Here is a 15,536-nt window from a genome sequence, read left to right as displayed (position 1 = left end):
AATCATTCTGTTTTTTTAAGAGTTTAAATTTAATTATGTTAGATTTAATTGGATAGTTTGTTTTCGTTGTTATGAATACTTTTTTTAATAGAACTTTTAATAAGTATGCAATTACATTATTTGGTTTAAACTTCTTTAAATAAGTAATCAGCACGCAATTTAAACATGCCTACAACTGTACAAACGTATTTAATTTAAACTATTACAACGAATTTGCACCAATATGAATACATTTTGCAATATTGTAATTAACCTATTTTAATGAAATTTCTCTAACTTGACAGCCCTACAGATAGGTACTTGTTGACCGTACGAGCTAACATTGCACCGGCGTACTTCCACGAATGTTAACTAACAGCCACCGTCGAGAGGTTAATGTAACAGCTTAGCCCCGCTCTGTCGCCGAAAACAATGTCGCCGCCATTTTCTTTTTTTTTTTTCGTCTGAACAAGGAAACTGCGCAGGAAAGTTTCGTACTTTTCGTGTTATGCACGAGTTTTGTCTTTGTAATATAGTGGATACCTACAACACTTAATTATCACGTGTGTGTACCATTCAAAGAAATTATTATGATTATTTATATAATTCATACCACTCCGATTATACATTTATTACGAACTAGCCTTAGATTATGTAGATATCTCCATACAAATATTTCGAAAAAAGGGAGTCAACTTTTTCATACAATTTAGTGTGATAAATAATTTATTAGTGATTGCTTTATAACTTGTATATTTGTTTTGTCTTATAATTTCTATATCTTTTTAATGCGTAAATACTCGTATTATTTATTAAATAATATGTCAAGATACATTGTGCATACAATAAGTATAACGAACACTAATAAAAAAACGAGTCAGGTAATTTTCAAATTAGCTGATAAAAAGTTAACCCGTTTTTGAGACTCGATGTTCTATCTATATAATCTAAGAAACTACATAATGTTCGTTACTATGTACGAATATTTTTAAAAGTACGAAAATCAATTATGTAGACCGCTTTTAAATGGCGTCTAAAGATAAAATATACATTAGATTATAAGTTAGACCTTCAGGAGTACACGTAAAATACAAGTCTATATAGGTACCTACCTACCTACATAAAACACACACATTTTTAATCTCTGTCTATGGTATATATGATAGTATGCATGCTTAGGTATTGAATTATATCGTAGAAATTTTAATGAAATCTAATTAGATACTCCAATACGATTAACAGACGTCTCAATATTTTAAATGTTTAAAAATAAGTATACTTTTAGGTAATTACTAACTGAGTGAGGTACTTACTACAATGACGGAATAAAAAAAATAAAGATTTATTTTTCAAAATGGCGTCGGACCCGAGCACTCTAACCTAATTCGATTTATTTGAAATCAACGCTAAGTGCTTTAAAACATTTAAAAGGTTGCAGTCAAAATTACATTAAAGCGTTATAAAAGTTGCGCCAAGTTCGGTCCGGTGATAAATGACATCTTAAACTGTTGGCAACACAGGATCGCGCGGTTGGCACGGGATGTTTACATAGTCTATTGATAAAAAATGTGTATTTTTAAACGACTTTCAAAAGAAGGAGGTAATTGGCCCTCCTCTCATTTCTTTACATTTTGTATCTGTGTTACAAGGATACATGAGAAATTCTAATTTCGAAAATTATTATAATGGAAAGGGAGTTTATTTTAATTTTAATTTTGTTGTGTGTGTTCCATAGTTTTTTTTTTTTTTTTTTTTTGCGAATAAAGTTGCCTTTTTCTTGTCGAAGCAAAAAATATATAATTGTAAGTCCCCATTCTGATTAAATTTTTTCAACACCACAACACGTAATTCATAAGCGCGTGTTTATAATTATGAGTTACTTTCTGTTTCGCTCCGAAATATATTCAACATGCAATAATCAAACTTCGATTTTGATATATTTATATTGAACCATTATAAAAGTAAACTTAATTAATTTAAAAAAATATAAAAATAATTATAATCATGTGATTAAAATACACATAAATTTATGTAATTATACTATAAAGGAGACTTCAGCCAATGTTAAAACTATATAAAAAGATAATAAAAATAATTATTTCTCAGTAGTTGACAAAAACATCGCTTAATATATATCTACAGAAAAAATACAAAAAAGAAATCCTTAATCTCTTCCATTTTTTAAAGTTATAAAAAATATAACAGTACAAAATAAAGGATGGCGGTTGAAATATATTTAAATATAGATAAAAAATACCTCAATAAAATACTTATATGCATATATACATAATATAGGGTCAAAATATGTGTGTTTGCGAAGCGAGCGCCGCCTAACGGGGATTTCGCCCTTGTTTTTTTAGCTTGTTTGCCGAAGACGCATCTACATGCGGCCCGCGCCTACGCAAACATCCAGTGTAAACAGACCCTTATGAACGGTTTTATTAAACCGCCTATGTCATAGTGAGCGTTATTTAAAACCGTAAGGTTCCCTGATTGACACACGACCTAATTTATTAAAACCGTACTTGTTTTTTATTAAATTAATAATACTATAATAACATAATAATAATTATATTTTTTAAACCTAGACTATATACATCATATCATCATTACGTCAGGTTTTAACTGTCCACTGCTGAACGTAAGCTTCCCGATAGGGAGGTTTTGCTAGTAGTTGCCACACTTGGCAGGCGGATTGGCAACCTCATATAAGACTATACATATACATTAATGAATAAATAAGAAAAACACGAATGTATATGTATATATATATATATATATATATATATATATATATATATATATATGTGTGTGTGTATGTGTGTGTGTGTGTGTGTGTGTGTATATGCATATATATATATATATATATATATATATATACATCTACGTTTTCCATATTATTTTCAGATACAAAAAATTGGATATTTATATTAATTGTGAATGTAAAATAAAGCTTATACAAATAAACAAATAAAAAGCAAGTAAGAAACTTTTTGTAATGAATGATAATGGAACGGTAACTCCGCTTCGCTATACAGTGGAGGGGCACCAGTGAGATATGATAAGTGAGGATAAAGCAGCTCAGTTGGTCTATCGTGAAGAATTCAACAATAATTAACCACAATGGTTTTTAAAGGGAACTGTGTGGAGGTCGACCTGACCAATATACCCTATATTGTGGTTATAAAATAATATATTTTATATATAATTTTCTATTATTGCCCACTGGCAATAATAGAAGGTAATAACCGTGTAAGTCCCGGGATAGAATAGGGCACCCCTTTCTTTCCTGTAAGTGTCGTAAAAGAATACTAAGCATTCTTATGGTTGAGAGATGGGCAGCAGCGTCCCTCTTAAAACATAACTATCACTAAAAGCTAAACTGCGCTTGCCAACTCGCCTGCCAAGAGTGCCAACTGGCAACTACTGGCAAACTCCCACTTATGAGGGAGGCTATGTCTAGCAGTGGACCGCCGTTAACGGCCGATACAACAATAGAGTAGAGCAGTAATAATGTATATCATTATCACATCAGCCTTTATCTATCCATTTCTGAACATAAGTCTCCCCTTGGGAGGTCTTGCTAGTAGTTGCTAAGCTTTACAAGCAGATTGGGAACCGCAGTTAGGCTTTGGAGATGTTTTTAATAGGGATGCCGCTGCCCATCCCTCGCCCTCCCTTAGTTACCTCTTACAACACCCGCGGGAAAGGAAGGGGTGGCCTATTCTATGCCGGGACCACACGGTCACGTAATAATAATTATAATAAATTATAATACTAATGGATATGTATTCGCTAAGCAATGATAAACTTACAGTGGTAAGCAAATAAAATACAGCACTTTATCGATATGGCTCGAAAGATAAATAAGTAAGCGGCATTGGACCGGCAATATAGCTCGAATTAACAATCAAATGGCGACCCTGTATAAGTAAGACCCTTCACTAGATGGAGCGACAACTTCAAATGTATTGCAGGCAGCCAGTGGATACAGGTGGCTCAGGACCGTTCCTTATATCGAAATGTCTTAAGTAGAGACTAAATAGTGGCATAATGATATTTTTAATGGGTGATAATGGAATGGTAATCTCGCCTGCGCTATCGGCATACGCTGGCGAGAAACCAGTGAGAGACGACAGATGCTGATGAAAGGTCACGTGGTTCATCATGATGAATTCAACTAGAATTAACCACGATGGTTTCCAGGGGAAGCTGCGTAGAGGTATGATAGGATATATTGCTAGCAATGAGGCTGTTAGACCCCCTTACTAACAATTCCTTTCCCCCACAATAATGATTTTTTTTGATGGGTGAAAATGGTATGGTAACCTTGCCTGCGCTAACGAGATACGCTTGCGGAGCACCAGTGAAGGGTGACAGATGAGAATGAAAACAGGCCAGTTAGCCCATCATGATGAATTCATCAGGAATTAACCATGATAGTTTCCAGGGAGAACCGCGAGGAGGTCGACCTGGTTGGGTATATTACTAGCAATGGGATTCTCAGTCTCCATTACTAACAATCCCTTTCCCCCTGCAATAATGATATTAGCTGTTAATGTATAAAGTCTTACCAACATTTCTGTGAATTCAACTGCTGCTTTTTTTCTTTTGTTAGTAACCGAGGCATTGGCATTAATCTATAGTACTGTAACAGCCACCTTACCGCTGTTTAAACTGGATTTTATTTTACCTGGATACGTGCCTCAGGCAATCCGATCTTTTCAGCGAGCCGCTCCCTCGCGAACACGTCGGGGTAGTGGGTTCTTTCAAATTCTGTGGACGTAAAAATGGAATTAGATATATTGCGATAGAGAAACTATTGGCAACACAGTCACGAAATATATCATATTTTTGAAACGGATTATGTAATGGTATAAAAATAAGTAACTAAATAAATATGATATATAAACATTATAATAATAGAAAACAAATTAAAAACAAAGTTAAAATTTAATTGTATATCAACATTTATTTTTATAGACGAATCGAAAGGTATAAATTAACCAATTTCGTAAAAATAATGTGAATTAATGTAAATAATAATATATATAATATATTAATTCATATAAATAAATAAGTACTTATTTTAAAACACACATTTTTTAGCACTTTTGGCTTTCACTAGATAAACAAATATTATATAAGTATTTAAATATATAGGTACATTAAAAATATAATACATTAAATATATATTATTATTAATAAACATAATTTTTATGAAAATAGATCATTTGTTTTTTAATTCAACAATATCCACTTAAACGACTGAAGGCTAAAATTATATTGATAAATTAAGTAAGTATAGGTTTTATTTTAGATTAAAAGATAACGGTATTTTTATCATAAAGCTAAGCTATATATTACAGAGAGTTCAGAGATATGGTCTGGAATAGAGCTGGATGGAAGAGAATACATGAATCAGTTGCTCCGACAAGTGGAAAATCTTAAACAAGAAGAGAGGAAGGTAAGCTAGATAACCAATTTTGTTCTCATTTAGAAAAAAAAGTATAAAATTTTCTAAATTGACATAAAAAAGTAATAATTATATAAATATATTTCTATTAATAACTCCGTACCGTGTAATAGAACAACGGAACAAACAAAAAATAGACAGATTATGATTGTCCACAGACATAATTGGCCCCAGTGCCAACCGACGAGAGTTCAACAAACATTGGTGTTTATTTATTTTCTAATAACAGCGGGACAATATTTATTTACTAATAACACTGTTCGCAAACAATAAATAAGATGAAAGGGAGAAATGAGCTTATTAAGTCTCCGGGGACCACTTACTGCAGTCCGATGGGTGGAGATTTTGGCTTTGCAATTTGTCATTAAGTGTCAATGGTTTTATTATTATTTACAATTGCATTTTGACGTCTAAATACTTATAATAAATTTACTGTACAATAATGTGCATTAAATTCTTTGCAGATGTTTCGAATAAAATTAAAGCTATATATATATTCACGACTAAAAACCCTAATAGGGTAGTCGGGAGTATTTGTTGACTATTCCCGTTGTAGTCATCATGTTCTTATTGAAAGGAAGAGATTGTCAGTAACGAGAAGTAATATTCCCACGTTATAGCTAACACAAAATCTATTAAGTCGACCTTCACGCGGACCTTCTTGAAAACCGTTATGATCAGTCATGACCATCACGATTGGTCAACTTGACTTCACTCTCCCCTATCATTTCTCATTGATGTATCAGTGAGTGATGATAAGGTATATAAATATTGCCAATTTATAGTGAATCGGGTGCAATCAGGGTTCTCATTTTAACTCATAAAAGAAGATATTGTTGAATCGGTCGTTAACTGTTCATGACTGAACATAGCCTCCGCCATAAGGAGAGTTTTGCCAGTAGCTGCAACGCTTAGCATGTAGGTTGGTAACCGTAGTTCGGCTTTTGGTGATGTTTTGAGAGGGACGCTGCTGCCCCTCCCTCCACCATAAGCTTCCTTAGTCGCCTCTTACAATACATATGGGAAAGGAAGGGCTAGCCTATGGCGCGACCTATTTTTATGCGATATATACTGCTAACTCTCGAATTTAGTTGTTCATTTAAATTGATATAAATTTGGCTAATCTTGGTGTTTCTTCGTAACCTGTAAAAATAATAAAAATATAGAAACGAAAAGTGACGGTGCTGCTTACCTTTCTCAAGGCTGTCTATCTGGTCATTGGTGAAGGAGGTCCGATTCCTCTGCAGTTTCCTCTTGAGCCGTAACCGCATCTGCGAGTCCTCGTCTCCTGACGACGCGTGTTCGCTGTTCCCGTCTGATCCAGCCTCGGATTGAAGGGCATCTATGATAACAAAAAATATAAATGATCATCATTAATACGGCTTGGTTTATTTTTAACCGACATAAAAAAAAGGTGAAGTATAAATGTTCATCAATTGTGGACCGATTTCATTCTATTTAAAAAAAATTTAAAAATTTTTTTGTGTCACAAATTTCAGTTACTATTTTTTTTATATTTTATTGCATTCACAAATTACATTGTTACTTTAAAATTACAATTATTAAGATTTCATTCCCTAAAAAAAGTGGCGTCACTTAATAAATCTAATACGGATACCAATACGTAAATAAATTATCCAAACGAATCGAAATTGAAGAATTCATATAGAAAATAAATTAGTATAGGTTATAAGTTTATATCTATAAGTAGGTAACTAGAAATGTTTTATCCTTCCATACATGGATACATCATTTTTTTTTATACAACTTAGAATAGCAAACAAGCTGACGGCCCACCTGATGGAAAGTGATAACCGTCGCCTATAGACATGAGAAGTACCATGGATATAACAAAGTATACTGTTTCGTCCATGATACCTCCTATGCGTTACCATTCCTGAGGACTCAGATGTTATTCCTCTGTACCCTGTAAATTCACGCCATATCCCACCCTTCAAACCGAAACACAGCCATGCACACACAACAAGATCAGTATGGGAGACTCAAAATTATATATCGTTTTTAATCTATTTTTATTTAATAAAAACGTCCAGTTTCGTTAATACAACACTCAGTTAAAAGATTGTTAACTATTTAAATTTCACCCCGTATATTATAAAACTACACCCAAATACCATGTCAGATGACAATGCAATTCTTCGAGGGGTCTTCCATAGCTCTTCATCACAAACTATAAACACAAAGTACTCAAACAAAACGTTGCTCTCGACAACTATCAAGCAAATGCGTAAGCGGAATTGCACAAAATTGTTACCCCAGAATTACAGACAAAAATTATCTCTAAACGATCCGCTGAGCTCCGGAATAGAGCTTTTTGTACCACTAAAGGGTTCAACTTACAATGGTCGCGTACCCCAAATGCCGGTATAACTTGGGGCGGTAGCAAAATTAAACGTTACTCGTAATGCTGTCGACGTGCCCCCAGCTAATTGATTAATTTGCTTTATGGTCGGACCACTTCAGTCTGGGTTCGATTCCCGAGTTAGTAATGTGTACACGGGCTGCTGGGCGCACTGAATGGGCCGACTGTTACGCAATCTGTCACATTTTTCTGATCATACGCTGTTTAGATGAGCATGTACTTAACTAACAATCATTAGGTAAAGTGGTCGGTCGGTAGAATTCGAATGTCCAAAACACAGGACTTGATATCTAACAAAAAGAAAATGAAAAACGGAGAATCTAGAACAGAATTTGAAATTGGAACCATGCGGTTTAGTTTAAAAAAAAATTGTTAATGTAACATGAAATAGAAAACAAGCTGCAAAACAATGCTCAAATGACATAATTAACTAGCTCCAATTTTAATAATAATATTGAGTAATGCGTACTTAACAATATTACTACCAATAAATACGAAATAGAATACGATTGAAAATATGTTTTTTTTTTATATAGTTTTATCTTTTATATATTTATATAACATATTAATTATTTCTTTTTATATTATGTGTTTTCTTTTAATGTATTACTCAAGCTGTGCACATAATATAATTGGATTATTACCTAGCCGAATCACAAATGTAATTATTACTTAAGTTTCTTATGGTTGTAATCTGTTTTATGTGCCAATAAAATAAAATAAAAATAAAATAAATAAATCGAGAAAAAAAAATTACTGGCTCTATAAATATTCATTTTAATCATCATTTTAACCCTTATTCATGTACTGCTGAACATAGACTTCAGACTCTAGGCCTCCCCATAGACTGCCATAAGGAACGTTCTACTAAATATTATTAATTAAAGGAACTATTATGTCAACCATAATTGCATAAGATTATAACTATTTGCCATTCGGAAGGTCTCTCTTTTCATTTAAGAGTTTCCTCTTGTCCGTGCAACTAATTCATGCGTCTTCTTCCAGCCAGCTCTAACCCATACCTTCTTGACCTCCCTATACGACACGACACCTAGTGTTTCTTTTATCTGTCCCATGTAGTTATTCCTCGGTCTATTCTCGGAAGGTCTATTCACCCCGAATATGTTTAGCTGTCAATGAAGTGTAGTCATAGTGTAATCGGATAATAAATAATATAATAAGATTAGATTGGCCTAATTGAGTTTCGTTATTATAATATCAGTAAACGGAAACAGTAATTAAACATTATCGGCATTAGTAAATCAGTTGTGAACTAGTTCTCTAATCATAAGTGATTTCAAATGATTATATAGAGAGTAAGTTCACACATTTACAAATTGATATACCTAATTAACTGTTACATGGAACACATAATATCATTTGTCAATAACGATGTATCTACAATGGTGTAGCCTAAAGAAACAGGGGGGAAGGGATTGTTAGTTATGGAGAGTTTAGTTCCCATAACTAACCTACTAACCTACCTAACTAGAAACTATCGTGACCAATTTATCATTGAATTCGTCGCAATGGGCTAACTGACCTGCCTTTTAATCCTCACCTATTACCACGGTATCAGTGAGCGGTGGCTCACTGGTACCCCGCTAGTGTATACCGATAGCGCAGGCGGGGTAACCATGCCATTTTCACGAATAAAAAAAAAACCTAAAGAAACGTCCCTGATCGAATCCTGAAGTTACATATTCAATATCCCGAGGATAGCCGTGGCTTAGTTTTAGCAGATTTTCGCACGTGACATAAAAACTCTCCTGATATCCAAAATTAGTTTTAGTCTTATATAGGTTTAAGATGTAGTTTAATTTGAGCCATCAGATAGTACATTTAATATAACAATTCAAACTAGTAGCTGTTTGTAGGGAATTCGCAAGATAACTAGTAATAGAATTCATAAAAATATTGCAATTTTTTTGGCAGTTTTATACTTTCAGTGTATGAGTTTTTTTTTTAAACAACTTAGAATGGCAAACAAGCTGACGGCCCACCTGATGAAAAGTGGTAACCGTCGCCTATAAATATGAGCAGTACCATGGACATAACAGAGTATATTGTTTCGTCCATGATACTCCCCATGCGTTGCCATTCCTGAGGACTCAGGTGTTATTCCTCTGTACCCTGTAAATTCACGCCATATCCCACCCTTCAAACCGAAACACAGCCATGCAAACACAACTGCTTTACAGTAGAAACACGAATGGGACAGAGGTACCCAAGCAATCGACTTTTGTACAAAGTCTCCCTCTGGTAGTATGTTACATAATTATTTTATATGTATTGTATACAGAGAAAGCAAAAACCACGTAAACTGTTAGTAGCTAGCTTTTTAAATATTCACTATTTAAATACCACCATGCCCAGTAGTGGGATATAAATCAGCCTTAAAAACACCACTGACTTATCTTGAATTTATCTAGTCGTAATTTTTCAAGCATCTTTGCTCGGCGACCCGAAAAACCCTTATAGGCTACATATAAATTATCCCTGACTAGTAACCTAGACTATCTCTGAACACTGAGATAACTATGTACTTTATTTCCTAATAAAAAGGTTGGTTTTAGATTAGGTACTACTATTTATAAACGCAAACGTTTTTGATCCATTCGATTGATATTTGCTACTCTTTCATGATAGTACTATTACATACGTACATATATTTGTCACGCCTGTCTCCCATTAGGGTAGGCAGAAACAATGGAACGCGAAATGCTTCGATTATTGATGAAAGTACTATCGTATGAAAGTTTTTTTTTTTTATACAACTTAAAATGGCAAACAAGCTGACGGCCCACCTGATGGGAAGTGGTAACCGTCGCCTAGAGACATGAGCAGTACCGTGGACATAACAGAGTATACTGTTTCACCCATGATACCCCCCATGCGTTGCCATTCCTGAGGACTCAGGTGTTATTCCTCCGTACCCAGTAAATTCACGCCATATCCCACCCTTCAAACCGAAACACAGCCATGCAAACACAACTGCTTCACGGTTGAAACACGAATGGGACAGAGGTACCCAAGCAATCGACTTTTGTACAAAGTCTCCCTCTGGTAAAGTAGTATTTAAATGAAATGTGGTACACGGAAAGAATAGAAATTTAAAATAAAACTTAATTTAAAAAAATTCAAGGAATGTGAAATGAACAATAGAGCGTATTAACAATTTCCAAATTACGTAATTATTATTATGATTCATATACATTTATACTTGGGATATAACTAGTTACAAGTAATATAAACTATGCTCAATTCAGTAGATAGTTCTAACTAATTATTTATATTATTATTTTATGATGAAATATGTTTATTTTAAATTTGGTAATTAAATAATTGCAAATTAATATTTAAAAAAAAATGAAACATATTTTTAACTAGCAATATGATTTTCGTTTTATAATAATATTTCCACTTTTATTTTACTAAAGGAAATTCTAAAACTGCTTAGAAATATGTGTGTCTTAGGAATTGCACTCATGAATAAGTTACTGTCTCCATCTGTACCCACTATTTCATCTTGAATGGTATCCATGGTATCTACCTATCTACAACTTAGTAAATATATATTTAACACCTAAATAAATAAAACATAGAATTAATACATACCGGAGAGAGACTTTGTACAAAAGTCGATTGTTTGGGTACATCTGTCCCATTCGTGTTTTAACCGTGAAGCAGCTTTTGTTACTTCATAATTCAGTCAGTTGTAAACTGATTTGGTATATTTACATACATATTTACGTACATACTTACTTACATACTTAGTTGGTCATAGATATTTTATTAAAATAAATCTAGTAGTTTAGTTTCTAAGTCAAAATAACTGGTTTCGTGACATTTGAAGTTTTTTGTGGAACATATTCTTATTTTTTATCTATTCTCATTTTATTGTAATAACCAGTAACCTCATTATTTAGAACAAATGAGAATGTATATTTTTTTACAATTGCGTACTTTTTTAAAGCATTATGTATATTAATACACAATATTTTGTTTTTATTATGATGACTTTCAGAAGAGGTAGATACATTATTTAATGAAAGATACTAGTGTTAATCTATGACAGTTCTGTGACATCTTTAGAAAAAAAAACAGGATATGAAATTGATTTATTTGTTTTGATTTCACACTACGCAACGTGCGCGTCTGCAAGGCAGCGACAGCGACGTTCCGTATCACGTAACAGCACACCCGAGACGCGTTCCATTTCACTCGAAACATGATTGATGCGGGACATTCGCTCAGCAAAACATGGCGAACTTTCCAATCGGTTGACAATTTTGATTGATCACTCGACAACTGCGATGGGTGTACTCACGCCCTCAGCGCGTGACGGTTTATTATAATGATACTTAATTGACACTTTTTTATTGTTTTTATTGCTGAGCTAATAAAAGTAGTTCTTAAGTTACAAATACGTACTGAATTATAATTTTTCTCTATTGTCATTAGTAGTCAATCTCCAAGTGAAGAATATAAGTAGTTGATACTTATACAAAAGTTTAATTAGGATTATTTATTGTAAAAGCCATATATTTAAATGACTGTGAAACGAATATCAAAATTCCTATCGTGGTTTAGAAGAAATAAGCGGAGCAACAAACAAGTGGTTAGTGCGACTTTGTTTTATACTATTTCGATATAAATAGGTTAACTTATTTTAAATCTAACAAGTCTTAAAGTATCCTTTGTAATTCATTGTTTATTTGTCACGATTCGTTTCTATCAATCATTTTTTATTATTCATTCCAACTTCGTGGAGCGCCACGGTACAGAAATGGAGAATTCATTAAAAAAAATCGATTCGCCTCAACGGCACTTAGCCACAATCCCACCAATAACGACCTACAAATGATTGAAGAAAAAACTTCCTCGATATTCAACAAAAAGGCCGAGGGAGGATGAAACACGAAAAATACATAAGAGAAAATAATAGTAGTAAGAAAATAAGAAAGGAACGAAATAAAAGTGGGGGCGGTGAAAAAATTGGAGAAAATAAGCACAAAGGGGAGCGAAGAAAGTCGGGACTCGGGGAGATAAGGCGGAATTGGAGTTATCGGGGCGAACAGGACGGTCGTAGGTGGGGGCGATTGCCGCCGCGATTATGTGAGATCGATACTGTCACTCACGGTACGGCCGCGGGATGCTGTCCGGCGGACGGCGGACAGCGGTGAGCGAACATCGACCACCACGTAGCGGAATAAACAATCGAATACGGTATTTAATCTATTGCGATCCAATGCGGAACGAATGATTTTTGTGGGGAAATTTGTGTGTAAATATTATGTTTATTACTAGTAAAATTAAAAAAAATGATATAACTTTTACTCTATTATGAGTTCCACGTCTATATTTTGTTTCTCATGAGGTATCCTAAACATACTTGATTTTGTTTTATTACTATACAAAAATGCAATGTTTTATTGATTTTTATTACTATTTTTAAATACTGTATATATTTTACAATAGATTTTCCAAGATATTGGCAGTATTTTTCTTTTTATTATCTGAGTTTTAGTATAATTTCTTGATAATATTATTCGAAATAGTACACTCAGAATTGATCAATGGTAATCATTAACCCTATTACACAGTAGACTTAGTCACGGTACAAGCGGTTTGATTTCTTTTCGATGCCCGCTGCCGCTTTTCAATTGCCCCAATCTACTGGACACGGTATAACTTGTCTCATTTCGCTATGCCTACCCAAATAAATTTTCACGCCTTTTTCTAGAATTAGAAAATAAAATTTATTTTCGTGTAATGCTATAATTATTAGATACTAGCGATTCACCCGGGCTTTACACGGCTAGACAGATAAAAAGATAAATTAATATATTATATTAACTTTAATAGGCAAATTTTTGATACTTTGTGTTACATTGTCGTAATTCTAGTAGGGATCTCCAATTTTTTTAATATCATAAAGCCTATGTCACTTGCTGATAATGTACCTTTGTATAGGTAAAATGTTTTTTTTTTTTTTAATTAGTTGAGTACTTTTTGATCCATTAGACGAAGGCACGTTGAAAAAACAAAACACTTAAAAAAACACTTTAAAAATTAATTCTTTCCTTTTTAAAATATAAGTATAGATACACTTAGATAATAATTAGGTATTAGGTATTATTATTATATAGTATTTCCCTTTAATATTAACTCCAATGTAGCCAGGAATAAATTCAGTATTTTCCGGATGAGTTCACTTTTCAACCAAAGTCAAGGAGGAAACTTTGTATAAAAGTGGTTCACATGAGTAACATTTACTTATACTTCTTACTTCCTCTCTCTTTCTCACACATATATACGCTCATATCTCCAAGTAGATATGTGCTTGGTGGTTACAGTTTGAAATGTGGAAAATGCAGTGAAATGATAAGGTACGGACGCGTTACAATTTAGTCTAAATTAAGTAAAATTTCTGTTACACTAGATACACCAAGACGATAAAACTTATTATTTTGAAAAAAAAATCTTACATTAACAAAATTAAAATAGAACTACATATGTATATCATCTATGTTTTTTCACAATAGCGAGGATATTGTCTCGTGATAATGTACTCATACGTGGAAGAAATTTATTTAAGAATCTAATATTTTAAGATTTTTTTTTTAAACACGAGGCAAACGAGCCTGCGTCCTGGTGGTAAGTGACTACCACCGCCCATGAGTACCCGCAGTACCAGATTTAAAAGAAAATATATGTTAAATATATTTATAATTTATCTAATTTATCTAAGTTACTATTATAAAGAGGACAGATTGTTTGTTTGTAATGGATTAACTCAAAAAATACTTAAATGATTTTAAAAATTCATTCGCCTATGGAAAGCTACATTATCAGGTAGTAACATGGGCTGTATTTTATTATTTAAAAAAACACGCGCGAAACCGGGGTAGATGGCTAATCTTATATATAATTGCAAAAATATATTAGTCTTTAACAGAATATAATTATTTTATAGTCACCAAGGGGAAATGTCAAGCTAAATCGGTTGTTTGTAATCACCGTCCCATAATGTCGTCGGCAGGGCACCGGAATTGCAATGGGGCGAGTTTTGGTTTTTATTACTGTGCGTTCAAATGAACCGTTGATGGCACTAATGTATGATCTCTTGGGATGCTGGGGTTCCACTGTCATTTATTTACATACTAGTTTTTATCCGCGACCTTGTTCGCGTTGGTTGATTTACTAGAATAAAAAGCTGTCTGGCTTTTTCGTCCAAAATACTATGTACGTATTTTTTATACCACTGAGGTAGCAAACAAGCATTCGGCCCACCTCATGGTAAGCGGTTACCGTAGCCTATGAACGCCTGCAATACCAGGGGCGCGTGCGCGTTGCTGATCCTGAAGAAACCTCTTTATCTATTTTTGAAGAATCCCATGCTGTAGTCTCTTGGTAAAATCTCGACAGTAAGCTCATTTTATATTGGTCAAATTGTTCAATCACCAAGAGGTAATAAACAAACAAACTTACTTTTTTATTTATAATATTACTTAGTAAGTATTTCGTCTGTATGAGAGAATTTTCACAACAAGGTAAATGCTATTAACATAATAAATGCGAAAGTATTGTTACGATGAATGGATAGATGTATGTTTTTTAATCTTTCACGTAAAAACTACTAAATGGGTTTGAATGAAATTTAGTACACAGGTAGGCTATATCATAACTTAGTAC

The 15,536-nt window shown here is 33.4% G+C and overlaps 1 protein-coding gene across 3 annotated transcripts in view; it reads right to left on the bottom strand.

Moving 5' to 3' along the window:
• LOC113512170 (paired box protein Pax-6) overlaps window positions 1-15,536 on the bottom strand; it is a 92,514-nt gene that overhangs the window by 12,620 nt on the left and 64,358 nt on the right. For 2 of the 3 annotated variants that reach the window (XM_052893937.1, XM_052893939.1), the window contains exons 6-7: window positions 6,648-6,797; window positions 4,673-4,755 (exon numbers count right to left, since the gene is read on the bottom strand). In XM_052893937.1, coding sequence (XP_052749897.1) covers window positions 4,673-4,755; window positions 6,648-6,797 — 233 coding nt within the window. The remainder of the gene's footprint in view (window positions 1-4,672; window positions 4,756-6,647; window positions 6,798-15,536) is intronic. The other variant, XM_052893938.1, reaches the window with a different exon arrangement.

This window comes from Galleria mellonella, unplaced genomic scaffold, assembly GCF_026898425.1.
Source record: "Galleria mellonella isolate WM207_F2 unplaced genomic scaffold, CSIRO_AGI_GalMel_v1 utg184, whole genome shotgun sequence".
Taxonomy (NCBI): Eukaryota; Metazoa; Arthropoda; class Insecta; order Lepidoptera; family Pyralidae; genus Galleria; species Galleria mellonella.
The sequence above is the reverse complement of the archived record's forward strand: the minus strand, read 5'-3'. Positions and strand labels throughout refer to the sequence as shown.